The following is a 13,905-nucleotide window of genomic DNA, read 5'->3' as shown; positions in this document are numbered from 1 at the left end:
TGACCTTCCAGCCGAGTACAGTACACACAGGATGTTGTCGCGTGTGGGTCAATTCAAACCGCACGGAGCGAATTTCGCCTAGCCAATAGATCGGCCGCGGACACGCTAAATCGCACGGACCGAAAACCCGCGTCGAGCGAGGGAATCCCGCGGTTGAGACTTTTTTTTCAATTCCGACGCTGCACGCGGCTTGGAATGGCATCCCTCCACCTCCGGCGGTTGTCCTCTGGACGAGACGTGGGAATCGTTCGGCTCTGGGCGCCGTCTCCACCGTGCTCATTTCCCGACGCCGAGCCGTGCCGTCAGTCGAGCAGCCGCCGGCGTCGAGCCGGCGTGCGGCGACGAGCGGCGGCGGGCGTCCCGAGCGCCGATCGCGACGCGCGTGCTCACAGCCACTTTCCCGGCAGGACCCCTTCTCGGCGGCGATCGCGTTCGCCGTGCACGAGAGGCAGCGGCGCATCGAGGAGCGCCACCGCTCCACGGGAGACCTCTCGCTGCTGTCGGGCGACCCCTCGCGCCAGCAGCGCCGCCCGCCCAAGCCCATCCTCAAGCACTCCAAGTCGGTGGACGAAGAGCACCTGGCGAGCAACATGCAGGCGCGCATGGCGGCGCCGCCGCCTCCGCCGCCGCTCCCGCAGCACATGCAGCAGCACATGCAGCAGCACATGCAGCAGCAGCAGATGCAGCAGCACATGCAGCAGCAACAGCAGCAGCAGCAGCCAATGGGCTCGCTCACGTACCTCTTCGGAGCGGCGAACGTCATCACTGGCCCGCCAGCCACCGGGCTGACGTTCGCACGGCCGGAGCAAAGGCAGGTGTCCATCGTGGTGCCCGGGCAGACTCATCACCCCCAGCCTCATCACCCGCACCACCACCAACATCAGCCGCTCCACCACCACCACCACCACCCCACCGCCTTCGAGAGCAGGACGAGGAAGGAGCTGCCGCCCCTTCCGCCGCCCCGGAGCGTGGTGTGGGAGCTGCCTCCGTTGCAGCAGCAACAGCCGCTGATGCAGCAGGCTGTGATGCAGCAGCCGCTGATGCAGCACTCGATGCAACAGTCCATACAGCAGTCACTGATGCAGCAGCAGCAGCAGCATGCGCCCAAATTCAGGAAAGAACCTCCGCCACCGCCGCAGACGGTGGTGGAGCGGAAGAGCGTCATCATCAACATCATGGACACGTCGCAGCAGAAGTCGGCCGGGCTGCTCATGGTACACACCACGAGCGAAGACGGCGGTGGCGGCGTGGAGCTCGGCCACGACTTGGGAGCGGCCCCGGAGAGAGGCGTCGATCGGCGGAGCAAGAGGGGTGCCTCATCGCCGATGGGCTCGAGCGAGCTGCGGGCGGGCGGCAGCCCGCTGCAAATGTGCGTGCCGTCCCCGCCCGCGTCGCCCGGCGTCCCGCAGGAAGGGGAGTTCTCTGCCTTCGCCACCGAGACCATCCCACCTCCGCTGGAGTTCGCCAATGGTTTCGCCACTTCCATGCCTCAGCAGCAGCAGCAGCAGCAAGGTTCCCTGGACGCGAGGAGGCAGCAGCAGCAGCAGCATCAACATCTTCATCAACTGCATCAGCAGGGGCACAGAGGCGTGGGGAGCGAGTCGCTGGACTCGGGCCTGGAGGAGATCGAGTCGTCCCGGAGCGGGGGCAGCGAGCAGCCGGCCGAGACGACGAGCACCGTCTCCACCGTGTCGAGCATCTCCACGCTGTCGTCCGAAACGGGAGAGCCGCCCGACACGCACACCTCCTTCGCCGATGGTCAGCCGTGCCTGGTCCCCCATCACTACGGGCAGCAGCAGCAGCAGCAGCAGCTGCAACTGCTGCAGCAGCAGCTGCAGCAGGACAAACCGCCCGTCCCTCCCAAACCCAAGCTCCGGCCGCCCGCGCTGCGGAGTTCCGTGGTGACGTTCAGCGAGCCGCTGCACAAGCAGGAGATGGGCGCCGCGACGATGATGATGATGGCGCCTCCGCCGCCCGTGCCGCCACCACCGCCGCCACCCGTCGCCCCGCGCCCGAAGTCGTCGGTGCAGAGGTGAGGGCCGTGGGAGTTGTGCGGTGCCACGCACGTCTGCGGTGCCGCTAGCCGCCCCCCACCCTGTGCCGTGCATAATTACTCAAATTTAAATGTGTGCACAGTAGAACCCCTCTTGACAACGGTAATCGGTTCTACGAAACCGGTGGTTAAGCGATTCGGTCATTAAGCGAGTATAGGAAGCGCATGTGAAAGGCTTAATTCGTTCCGGTAGCATCGAAAGTTACACTTTTTCAACCCAAAAAGCATACGTTAGAATATTTAAACAATGGATATTCTAACAACATTATAAACACATACTATTAAAATAAACATGGTTAATCAATGCATCAATTCATATTTGCTGTACCTAAAACAGCCCATCGTTAACAGGGGAATGGTCAGTAATCCAACACATTGGGTTCTATGGAGGCACTACACTACTATACACTACATTATACACTACACTATACACTACACTACTATACACTACACTACAATACACTACACTATACACTACTATACAATACACTACTATAACTACACTATACACTACACTATACACTACACTATTATACACTACACTACTATACACTACACTATACACTACACTACTATAACTACACTACTATACACTACACTACTATAACTACACTATACACTACACTATACACTACACTACTATACACTACACTACTATACACTACACTACTATACACTACACTACTATACACTACACTACTATACACTACACTACTATACACTACTATACACTACACTACTATACACTACACTACTATACACTACCCTACTATACACTACACTATACACTACACATTGGGCTGTACAGAGGCCAGTCATTTAGCGATTAGTCGTTAGCAGGGGTGGCCGTTAAGAGGGGTTTTGCTGCATATGTAAGTTGTCGAGCAAGTATTACGTGATATGAGTGCATGAATTCACAAAGCGACCAATCATTTGGATCTCACGACGACGAAGTTACGGCGATTGGCAAGGTGCTGAAACCATCGCACCTGTGCTCATTATTGTCGCCGTCGCTTCAGCACCTCAGGCGTCTGCGTCGCGGTTCGACGCGATAACCTACTTCACTGCATTGGAACCTCATTTTCCAGTAAAAAATATGATAATTGTTTTTTTACCCTTCTATCTGGCAACAAAACTGACACCTTTTTTACAAGGAGTCATGTTTGCATAGACCACAATACCTGCAGTCATAGTGCAAAAAAAAACATAACTCTGATAATGTATGCGCTGTCCTTGAAGTTGATTGGTCCACACCCGAGACAGCTTTCCTTAGAGCCTAGTCTCACATGGTGTTGGACCAGATGACGCCAAAAGGCGCACAACTCAAAGACAATGCACCATCAGAGTATGAGAGCTCGGGGTAAGCATTTACACCATTGGAACCTCATTTGCCAGTAAAAAATATGATAATAGTTTTTTTACCCTTCTATCGAAAAAACCTAACAGTACCTATCCGGGGGAATCGTTGTCTTTTGTGCGTCTCTTATAAACGCGACCTGCGCGCGGTGGCGAAACCAGGCTGTGGGAGGCGGAGACGTCGCTGGAACGGGTCGACAGTCGCAAGGCCGCGCCGCTTGATGCCAAGACGAGTGTGATCAGCGAGCTGAGCTCACGACTGCAGGAGATGAGCCGGGAGAGGCGAAGAGCCGCAGCCGAGCCGGTGGTCAGGTAAAACTATAAAACACTTCAGAACAGTTGGGCCCAGACACATTCATCGTAACGTGAAAAGATATTCAATTGTGACGGGTATTTTTTATATCTGGCGCTTGGCGTCTGTGAAAAAAAGCTAAATAAAGATTCTGATTGTGGGGTAAATATGATATATAAATTACAATGGAAAATAGGTGCTGCATTTTCTCAAATTAAGGTGATCCACCTGATAGGGTCACAGTGATGGCATTACGTTTACCTTTACTCTATTTACGACCGAAACAGGAGGACTTCTTCACAATTCTGGCTAATCAATCGCCTGGTGAAGCTAGTTGTTGTGATCACCAGCGGAACGTTGTACTCAAATCGTTAATGTTGTGGGTTTACTTTTCAACACACCGGTGTACTGAAGCAGTAACTAATTAGCACATCTTGTTTACGTGACAAACCTTACTCATTGGCTGTGTCGAGTGGTGGCGGGTTTAACGACACATTTATATTCACGCGATCTAACCCCAAAAAGCCTTCATCTACGACAGCTGGCGCCAACCTGTGCCACGCGCCCTCCCACTGGCTCGGTGCTCCACACAAGGAGATGAGCACCGTCTCAATGCTCATTTGAGCGAGAACATGTACTGAGTTTTATCCCTTCTGTCGGTAATAAGACGGGAAAATAATTGACATTGTACATTATCCAAAGACATAATTACAAAAACTTTAATATGTGTATATGTCCATTCTAATTATAGAATGTATTAATTAACAAAGCACTGTATGTGCAGCAGACAAATCACCTCATGACGATGAAGTTAGGGTGAAGGAAAGCTGCTGAACTCGTCACACCTGTGCCGTCATTGTCGCCGTCGCTTCAGTTCCTCGACTTCTCTATCTAATCCCTCGCTTTGCCTGTTCATTCGTCTAAAATACAGGCCCATCAGCAGCACAGACAGGGCCCCAAGCATCACCTTTAACCTCCGATCGCAGCCAGCCGCGCAGGTCGGGAGGGCAACGCCCAGCCCGTCCGGCGGCGACCAGTCGGAAAGCTTCATGGGGGGACCCCAAGCGGCCGCCACCACCGGCAGCGGGGCCATGGCCCCCCCACCCGCTCCCACGCTTCCCCCCATGCCCGCCGTCCCGTCGCCCCTCATGCTGGCGCTCTCTCAGCCGCCCGGGCTGCCCCCGCCGCCGCCGCTGCCTCCCCCGCTGAAGCCGCGCGCGCCGACCCCGACGCGGGAGGTCAAGTTCTCGATCTCACCGCAGCACGCGTCGCCCCCGCTGCTGGGCCGGGCGACGGCGGCGGCGGCGGCGGCGGCGCGCTCTCCCGGCCCGTCGCCGCCGCCGCCCCAGCTCCTGCAGCAGATGCAGCAGCCGCTGTCGGCTCCGTCTCTGCTGCAACAGCTGCAGCAGCCCTCGTCCTCCTTGTCGTCGTCGTCGCCCTCGCTGCTGCAGCAAATGCAGCCGCAGCAGCAACTGTCGCTGGGCATCCAGCCGTTCTCGCGCAAGCCAATCGAGCTGTGGAGCAAGTTCGACGTGGCGGACTGGCTGGACAGCCTCAGGTTGGGGGAGCACCGGGACAGCTTCCTGGAGAACGAGATCGACGGCACGCACCTTCCGTCGCTGCAGAAGGACGACCTTCTGGAGCTGGGGGTCACACGGGTCGGCCATCGCATGAACATCGAGCGGGCGCTTAGGCAGCTCCTGGAGAGATAGTGCCACGCCCCCAGAGATGGCCCCCAAACACGCCCACGGTGAAATAAGGTCAAACGCCGAATTGTTGATGAGTTTTAAGAAAGAAAGAATAAATCACAAACGGTACAACAGTTATGGAAAACCTAGTAATATATTTAACATTATCCATTAAATTATTACTTCTTTGGAATGACAGTACTACTGCATTTCCTCGTGCAATTATTTTAGGAAATTGACATCTGATTTTTTTGGTTTTAGATACTCGATTGGTGAAGTGGTTGATTAAGTCGCTTGCCTTTGATGCAGGTTTGGGGATGGTAAAAAAAAAGTGTTCTTTGACTTTGCAAGAGAGATTTGCTTCGTTTGTTTTCCTGCAATCCACTTGTAAAGAAGTTTTAGGGGATGAAGATGGCATTACGTCACTTTAATCAACCAGTTCTTGGGTTAGTTTTTTTTTAATGCAGACCGGGAGCATTGTTGCTTCAGGAGGCTGTGGACCCTGAGCAAAATGGCTCTGGTCTAGAATCACTTTGGTTCTTGGAAGCAAACAAATTTTCGAGTCTGTATTTGTTTACTTTTTTAACGATTGCAGTTTACAGTTTATGTGGATCCGAAACAACAACAACAACAAAAGATACCCCCCACATTTTTTTTAAAGCAAACTGGCATATTGGCAGGGATAGGGTTTAACATTTTTTTTTCAAGACATACACCGGTAACATTTGGACAAGCGCCAAAGATGTGGAACTGCTGATAACAACAACAACAACAAAAAGTTGCAGGAAAATAACTCGATTTCTTAGATTGTACCAGAGGGTACTGTGGTTTGGTGTTGCCATTCCATTCTTAAGACAGGAGGCATTGCCATTAATGAGGACATCAATTTGTGGGTATGTCATACCTAACAAAATACAAAACCGAGATTACGTTGCAGAAATCCGACTTTTGACCTGAGCCACACGTTAAAAAAAAATGCTGCAACCACGGTGCAAAGTTAAAATATATACTCTTTGGTTTTTTTGGTAAAGTCATGTAGATTAAAAAATAAAATAAAAATAAATTAAATCACGACGTTTCGGAGGCAACACAAGCTTCCGTCTTCAGGTGGTACCGTCACAGCAAAATTACTTGATACAGTAATTTTGCTGTGACCCTTGCAGTCACGAAAACTTCAAATCTAGAATTCAAATATATACATACATATAAAAACAAACTCAGCAGCATGAACATTTTTTGTAACTGCAATCAGATCAAAAAAATATTTTCTTACCTATTTGTTTGGCCTCGTTCGTTTCTATTACCCCTCCCAATAATCGAGAGTTTTATTCTGACACGGCGAACAATGAGAGAAAACAAACAGACAAACAACACACACAAAATGTAAAAAAAAAGTGTCCAGACGGGGCAAGAGCCGCATTCGCATTCCAACGTCGCTGCGCACGTGCGAGCGGCGTGAAAGGATTTTAGACGCGTGGCTCCTTTCCACACCGGTGAGAAGCTATCTCAAAGATTCTGAAGGATGTGCAGTGTCGCTGTCCAAGGTAGCTCGTTCGATAGCCACACACACACACATAAAAGAGACGGGGAGATATTTTGATGGTACATAGTAACATAGGTGCTTATCTTGTGCTATATATGCCTTCTATAATACCACAGTGCCCTCTAATGTTTTTAATCTATGACTTCAAAAATATAAAAGAAACAGCTGACAGTCCAAAAGAAAAGGTTATTTTTCTTAAACCTTTTTTGTGTCGCAAGTTTAGGAGGGGGGGGGGGAAACAAAACAATGTTTTCACGTTAATGTCAAGTGTGTCAAGTTGCTCAATGCTTTTAAAATTTTACCGACAGAAAAACAACGAAGGAGGGAATTTTGTCGGCGTAACGTTTTTCCCGACCCCCCCGCCACCCTTAACTGGAACGACCCCTAAAGGGGGTATGGGGGGTGGGCCTGCCGCATGTCCAAAAACGTTGTGTCAAAACAAAACACGGGCACGCTCTAGCGATCCCCATTTGACTTTTGAGGCGTTAAGAGAAATGACAATTTGGAATCCGTGTCGCCTGAGACAATTATTGAGGGAGTGGGTGGCCGTGGGTGGGGGGGGGGGGTCTTGGCACTGTTAAAACAGTATATCACCCCAAAAACAGTGGGTGCCTCTTCGTACGAACATTCGGCACACGTTTATTTTTTGAGATTGGGGGGGGCGGCAGGAGAGGGGGGGGGTGCGTGGACGCTGATGGAGTGACGGGGAAGGAGGGAGGATGCTAATCTCACAACGAATCAGGAGGGAACTGAACAAGAGTGCTTCTAGAGGTTTGTTTTACTTTAGGGTGGTTACGTTATTTAAAATATGTATGCCAAATGCTTCATTTACTAGCCCCTACACCACTGCACATTTGGTTTTATTATGGATGGAAAGGTAAAAATATTGGAATGTTCACATTAAATATACACACGCATATATATATATATATGACTATACTTGACAGACACAAATTGGTCTGAAAATGATGTAAAGGTTAATCAAAGTAACAGATATTTTTATATTTGATTTAAATATATTTAGTTTTAATGTATCTAGTTAAATGGTAACTATTTAACCTAAAAGGGCTGTGCATATTGATGAAACCCACAAATGCCATGTGAGTGTTATTTGTGGCCTATTTGCTTAATCGTTATCAAGGCCCACAAAAGTTACGGTTGATCGAAGTGTTTCCAGCTTGCACATTTTTGTCACATCCGACGACGACGAAGACAACAACAACAACAATAATAAGAAAGAACACATGCGCTAACGTCCGACAACTCTTTTATCAACCGGGGAAAAAAAATGTGAGAACCGGTTGCCCGGTTAGCTTTTACGCACGTCTGTCAAAGGTTTGGTGAGGCGAGCGTGGAAACTTCAACTCGGGCACGCCGGGGGCCCGATGTGGAAGCCATTACACTGGCCACGGGCCAGCCGTCTTTGACCTCGCGACTCCAGAGGTCACGGTGGCCAGAAACCCGTTGCCCCGGGTCTTTATGCGCGGGGACATAAGATATCAACCTTGCAGCTAAGACTTGAGAATGCTAGGCTCGCGAGAGTCTCTAGCTCCCTTTCAACTCATTACCCCTGCCTTGCTGATGGGAAACGCCTGACGTTATTGAAGGCTGCTTAGCTGTTCAGCCAACATGGGTATATATGTTCTCTTGTAAAGCATCGTCAGTGGATATTTTAATGGCAATCTGAAAAATAATAATTAATCTTAATGGAACGTTAACAACAAAAGAGGGAATACTGGAGAGAAAAAAAAATCACACACACTTGGTTGAACAGTCAGCGAGAACGTTGATGTGTGACGTGTGTGTGTGTGTGCGTGTCCCAGCATTGTCTCACCGTGGGGGGCAGTAGCGTAGCGGTCAGCGCAACGCACTACGAACCCGGCGACCCGAGTTCGATTCCCGCTCACGCCCACCAACACCAGTGACGGATTATCTGAACCAGTTCTAGGCCCTCCCCTAGGTCGACTCAGCCTCAAATGAGTACCTGGTGCGGTGTGTATACATCGCCACTGGGGAGACAAAGGCGGTCGGGCGTGGTGTTGGCCATACCACTCCCCTTCGTGTGCCGTTCCGGCCTTCATAGGTGCTCGCTAACCACACTTGCCCCAAAAGTCTGTTAAGACTGTACGGGGATTCTTTGTCTTTGTCCCGGCATTGTCTCACCGTACAGGGGGAGACAAAGAGACTCCCAACATCGTCTGGACCGGCTTCCGCTTTTATAATGCTTCCGTCCACATAACCGCAATGTATGTATAATAGTTTTAGCCACTTTAGGTCCTCAAAACAAAGCCTCCATAGTAGCTATAGGATTTGTAAAGCTTATTTACTGTATTTACACTGCAATTAGCCACTGTACTGTACCTTGTATTGCATTGTGTTGATGAGAGAGAGAGAGAAAAAATGTATTTATTACTAATTAAGTGGAATATTAGAATACTACCATGATGACATATACCTCCATTGAATGCTGTCGGAACCAATCTAAATTTTAACACTTAATGGAAATGTACCCTTTTCCCCCCGTTCCCTTTACCGTGTTAAAAAAACGACGAAATATTTACACCGCTTTCTTAATTCTGCGTCTTCACAGCATTACCAAGTTGCAGTATTATTGCTTTATTAGCATCTTTAAAAGCGATTTTTTAAATTCGCCGTTATAGCGTCCGGGACCGTTGTGTTGATTCACGTTTCTTTCTTGGGGTGAGTATAATGCAGTGGTTGTGCGATAACGTTTTAAAGCTATGGGATTTAATGTATTTTTTTTTCTTTTGCATTGGAAATTATGCGTTTTGCGTAATTATTTCTCAGAGTCGCTTAATGGAGCTCTCTGCGTTACATGATTTCCTTCTAATCAAAGGCATACCGGCCACTTCGAATTTAGTCGTTTGAACCTTTTAACTGCTTTGAGTGTATCTGTGAAAGGTCGAGGCATTTTGTTGTGAAACGTACTTTTTTTTAAATCAATTGCTCTGGACTGATTCCGCTGAAATTGTGCCGACATGTCCATCTCTTGACTCAAGCCTCCGAAATACGTTTTGTAGCAACATTATCAATGCTGTGGTCTTTCCTATAACCGAGTCGTGTCCATGGTGTGGTGGTTTGTGACTTGATGGGACACTGAGCGGCAGAAAGTTTTGCGGCGTTTGTGGATGCCGCTGGCCATCGGAGGCCCGGGTCTGCCTTTGGTAACGTTACGTTTACCCAGAGTATGGGGAAATTTCAGTTTGCAATGCAGGTAGTAGTGCAGGTTGGTTCACTCGGACTGGCTGGGGGTACATTCCTTTCGGTATTGGAGGTGAGCTCTGAAAAAAAACACACACAAAGTTGCTGGCAGCGGTTCCAAGTGGAACTTCTGCGTCCCTATTACAGGTGCCAATTATTAATGACCACGCGAACGAAGGCAGTAGAGGCCTGAATAAACTACCACTTTGGAATAATGGAGAGGTGAACTTTGGAGTTGAGGCACAGGTATTTGAGGCAGGTATAATGTCATATCATCACAGGTATAATTGATTTGCTTCTATGTCATTCAGAGACCTGGGGCATAATTCACATGTCGGCGAAAGGTATATTTTTTTCTACATTTTGACAAAAAAACGTTGCCAATGTCTCCATTATCAACGATGGGGACAAACTGGCAAGGCAAATTTGTTTCGGCTATTTCAGCAACATGTGAACTTTGGGCTTTTTTTCTAGACAACTAGATAAAGCTTCTGGCCTTTACTTGCAGTTCAAAGCGGATGCAAGCAAGGAAATACACGGTAGGAATGACAACTCTGAAGTTAGAATAGAAAGTGCCAAGGAAGCATTGTAGGCACAATCAGGAAGATAATTGTGTGCCATGCGTTGGGGCACGTGTGTAGAGTGGAGAAGGAGAGATTACCAAGAGGAAACCCTAAAGCCAGAGCCGGTGGGATACTTTTAACAGAAGACATTTGAGGTCTGGTATTGACTGCACAACAGTTGTGGGATCCGTAAGAAGGAAGAGGTTGGCAAGGTTTGGGTGACATCAGTGTAATTGTCTGTGATGACCTCTTGACTTTGATACATTGTAGACGAAGCTTCGTTGGACATTGAGAGAGCCAAACGCGTACGTCTAGCCAAACGTGCACAGAATAGCACCGGGCTTTGTCCAGACAGACTGCTCTTGCAGAGGCAGGCTTCTGTATTTTTCGCGAATGTCAGCATAATTTTTTGCTTTGTACTCGGGAGTTGGGGGACGTACTTGGAACGGTGAGCCCGTGCAGAGCTCCCACGGCATAGTTCCATAAAGCCATCAAATATCTGCATCATCACTTGAAAACAGAAACTTGAATCTCGTGTTATGTAATTCACTTAATACAAAATAACATTATATGGCCTCATGTGTTTCACCAGAGCTCATCCGCAGGAGGAATTTATTGGCATAAAGCATCATCATGCCTATTTCATTTCACAGACGCTTGCGAACACCTTAAGCAATTGGTTCTGCTTGTAATAGGCAGTTGTTGACCGTAAAGTTACGAGGACAGATTCTGTGGCGGTCGAGCAATGATTAGAACGTGGGTTTAAAGCTGGTCTGGAAGTATTATTTCCTTATTTTAAAAATCAACACGCCAAACCGAACTCTGCACAAGGTCCTATTTAGGTGGTGACGCCATATTTATTGTCTTGTATGCCAAAACCCGCGCTGGTTATAACGATTCGAAAGGGATAATTGAACATATGGTGCCAATTAAAAGCTGTTTTAATGTGCCAAGCTTGAAGTCACATTCACGATGCAGTTAAAGGGCAAGACGTTACATTACCCTAAATGTTGCATTTATCCGTCTCCGTTAGACTTTAATATCTCACATATGTTGGTAGGATTTTTTGCATGTTACGATTCAGTGACAATCAGGAACAAGTATACTATGAACTGGTTACGCATGCTCTTTAGATAAAAATAAAACAATAAAAAAAATTCAGTTCACGTAGGGAATTTAACACATGACGACAAAATTACACATCTACATGTATAAAGAGTGCCAAAATTGATCAACTTTATATTTAAAACGACACATTATTACTTGATAAAAAAAACTATATTGTGAAAATATTGTGAATGTATACGTCATATTACGAAATGATGAATCTAGGAAGTGAGAAAACATTAGTTATAGATGTTGAAGCATCGCATTACCTAATACATTTGTTGTCATATACAGTATATTCGAACCGTTTTTGTATTCTGAAATCATTTTTAAAACAAAAAATAAATACCCTGTACATATCATTGAATCTAATTTAAGAGCTAATTTACAAACATTTACATGTATAAACGTGTACAAATCACGGGGAAAACTCATCATAATATATACCGAGGTTTAATATTTTTCTTGTCGGAGACGTTTGACCTGTTCAAAGTCTCTTTTCATGTTTTTTCAGACTAGGCCTTGGACGCCAAATAGAATTTTTCTACCAAAATAAAAAAAAAGTTGTAAAACACTTACTTCATTATTTTCTCCATTTATTTAGTTTGATTTCACACTGGAAGAAAACAAAATGCATTGCATGTTATTCCTCGGCCGGTGGACCTCACAGCTCGCCGGATCTGATCTTTGTTTTGAACCTGCATAAGTATATATGGTCTTCCAATAAAAACAAGAAAAACAAGGAATTGCCGAGTGCTGTGTTTTCATGGTGTAATAGACGCAAGTCACACTCGAGCGCGATGTGTGGCGATGCAACCCAAAAGCTGCGGATCGTTTCGTCGTCTGCGCTTCCTTCAAATGGAGGAAAAGCAAAGCTGCACAAACCATCACGAATCCCGAAGTCTGACGTCGCCTATTGTATAGTCGGAGTCGGCGTGTTCTCCTCTCGCTGTGGACGCGTGGAATTGTTACCATGTCCTCTGGGTTTTGCCCTCCACATTTTAGAAACATGCATTGAGATGTATTGGCTTCATCAGGCGACAGCCAGATTTGTGGAGAAATCCTCCTGCTTCGTTCCTTAAATAGAGGCGTAGGTGTGATGACGTCACTTTTAAATGTCGTGGCTTTGCTCTCCAACACACCGGTGTGCTGTGCTAACTAGTAACGAATTTGCTCGTTTTGTTTACGTGACAAACCTTACTAATTGGCCGTGTCGGGTGGTGGCGGGTTTAACGACGCATTTATATATTTACGCGATGAAACACAGTACTTTGTATTCTTGGTTCTTTCGGTAAAGTCACGTAGAAAGGAAATAATACAATAATCTATATATATATAAAATCGTTCATGTCTGTCTGTCTGTGTGTGGACTTTGGCCCATACGCACTTTCATTGGACGGCGGTTGCCCCTGGCAACGGCTAGCCACGCCTTCGCCGCTTTCATTGGACCTGGCAACGGCTAGCCACGCCTTCGCCAAGGGCTGCAGTTTCATTGGACGGCGGTTGCCCCTGCCAACGGCTAGCCACGCCTTCGCCACTTTCATAAGCTCCGTATTTAATTAAATAATAGCCATTACACAGTATTGTTGGAGCGCTAGGGGGGGGGGGAAGGAACGCCACCCGTACCCTGCCTCTTCCAAGCCGACAATTTTAGGCGAGGCCGCAGGCTTTGCACGCTACTAGGCCTCGACACCCACCACGCCACTCTGAGGTAAATTCATCAAAGTTTTTCCTACTCTTCACTACACCCCCACCACAATGTGTGCTATTAATATTACTTTTAAACCCAACGCGCCAACAATCGATTACTTTAATGTTCACTGTACAAATACTCATTAAGCTGGGTGAGCGTACTGCCAGTCTATCATGTACACTGTAGCCTGCTTATTAAGCTCGGTGAGCGTACTGCCACTCTATCATGTACACTCTAGCCTGCTTATGAAGCTGAGTGCGTGTACTGGCAGTCTATAATGTGGACTCTTGCCTGGTTATTATAATCGATTCTTTATATGTTCTTTGTACAAACAGTCATTAAGCTGCTTGAGCGACCCCAGTTCGATTCCAACTCACGCCCACCACCG

The 13,905-nt window shown here is 47.7% G+C and overlaps 2 protein-coding genes across 2 annotated transcripts in view; one reads left to right on the top strand and one right to left on the bottom strand.

Annotated features, from left to right (window-relative positions):
* Positions 1-12,561, top strand: part of LOC133343957 (SH3 and multiple ankyrin repeat domains protein 2-like) — a 133,190-nt gene extending 120,629 nt beyond the window's left edge. Inside the window, 3 exon segments of the mRNA XM_061553977.1 lie at positions 408-2,032; positions 3,572-3,721; positions 4,633-12,561. Of these exon segments, the coding sequence (XP_061409961.1) occupies positions 408-2,032; positions 3,572-3,721; positions 4,633-5,413 (2,556 nt within the window). The 3' untranslated portion in view covers positions 5,414-12,561.
* Positions 1-13,905, bottom strand: part of BCL2L14 (BCL2 like 14) — a 209,774-nt gene that overhangs the window by 18,065 nt on the left and 177,804 nt on the right. The gene's annotated exons all lie outside the window — the stretch shown is intronic.

The sequence above is a fragment of the Lethenteron reissneri genome, chromosome 2 (genome assembly GCF_015708825.2).
Source record: "Lethenteron reissneri isolate LAM-NWPU_2019-01 chromosome 2, ASM1570882v1, whole genome shotgun sequence".
In the NCBI taxonomy this organism is placed as follows: domain Eukaryota; kingdom Metazoa; phylum Chordata; class Hyperoartia; order Petromyzontiformes; family Petromyzontidae; genus Lethenteron; species Lethenteron reissneri.
The sequence above is the reverse complement of the archived record's forward strand: the minus strand, read 5'-3'. Positions and strand labels throughout refer to the sequence as shown.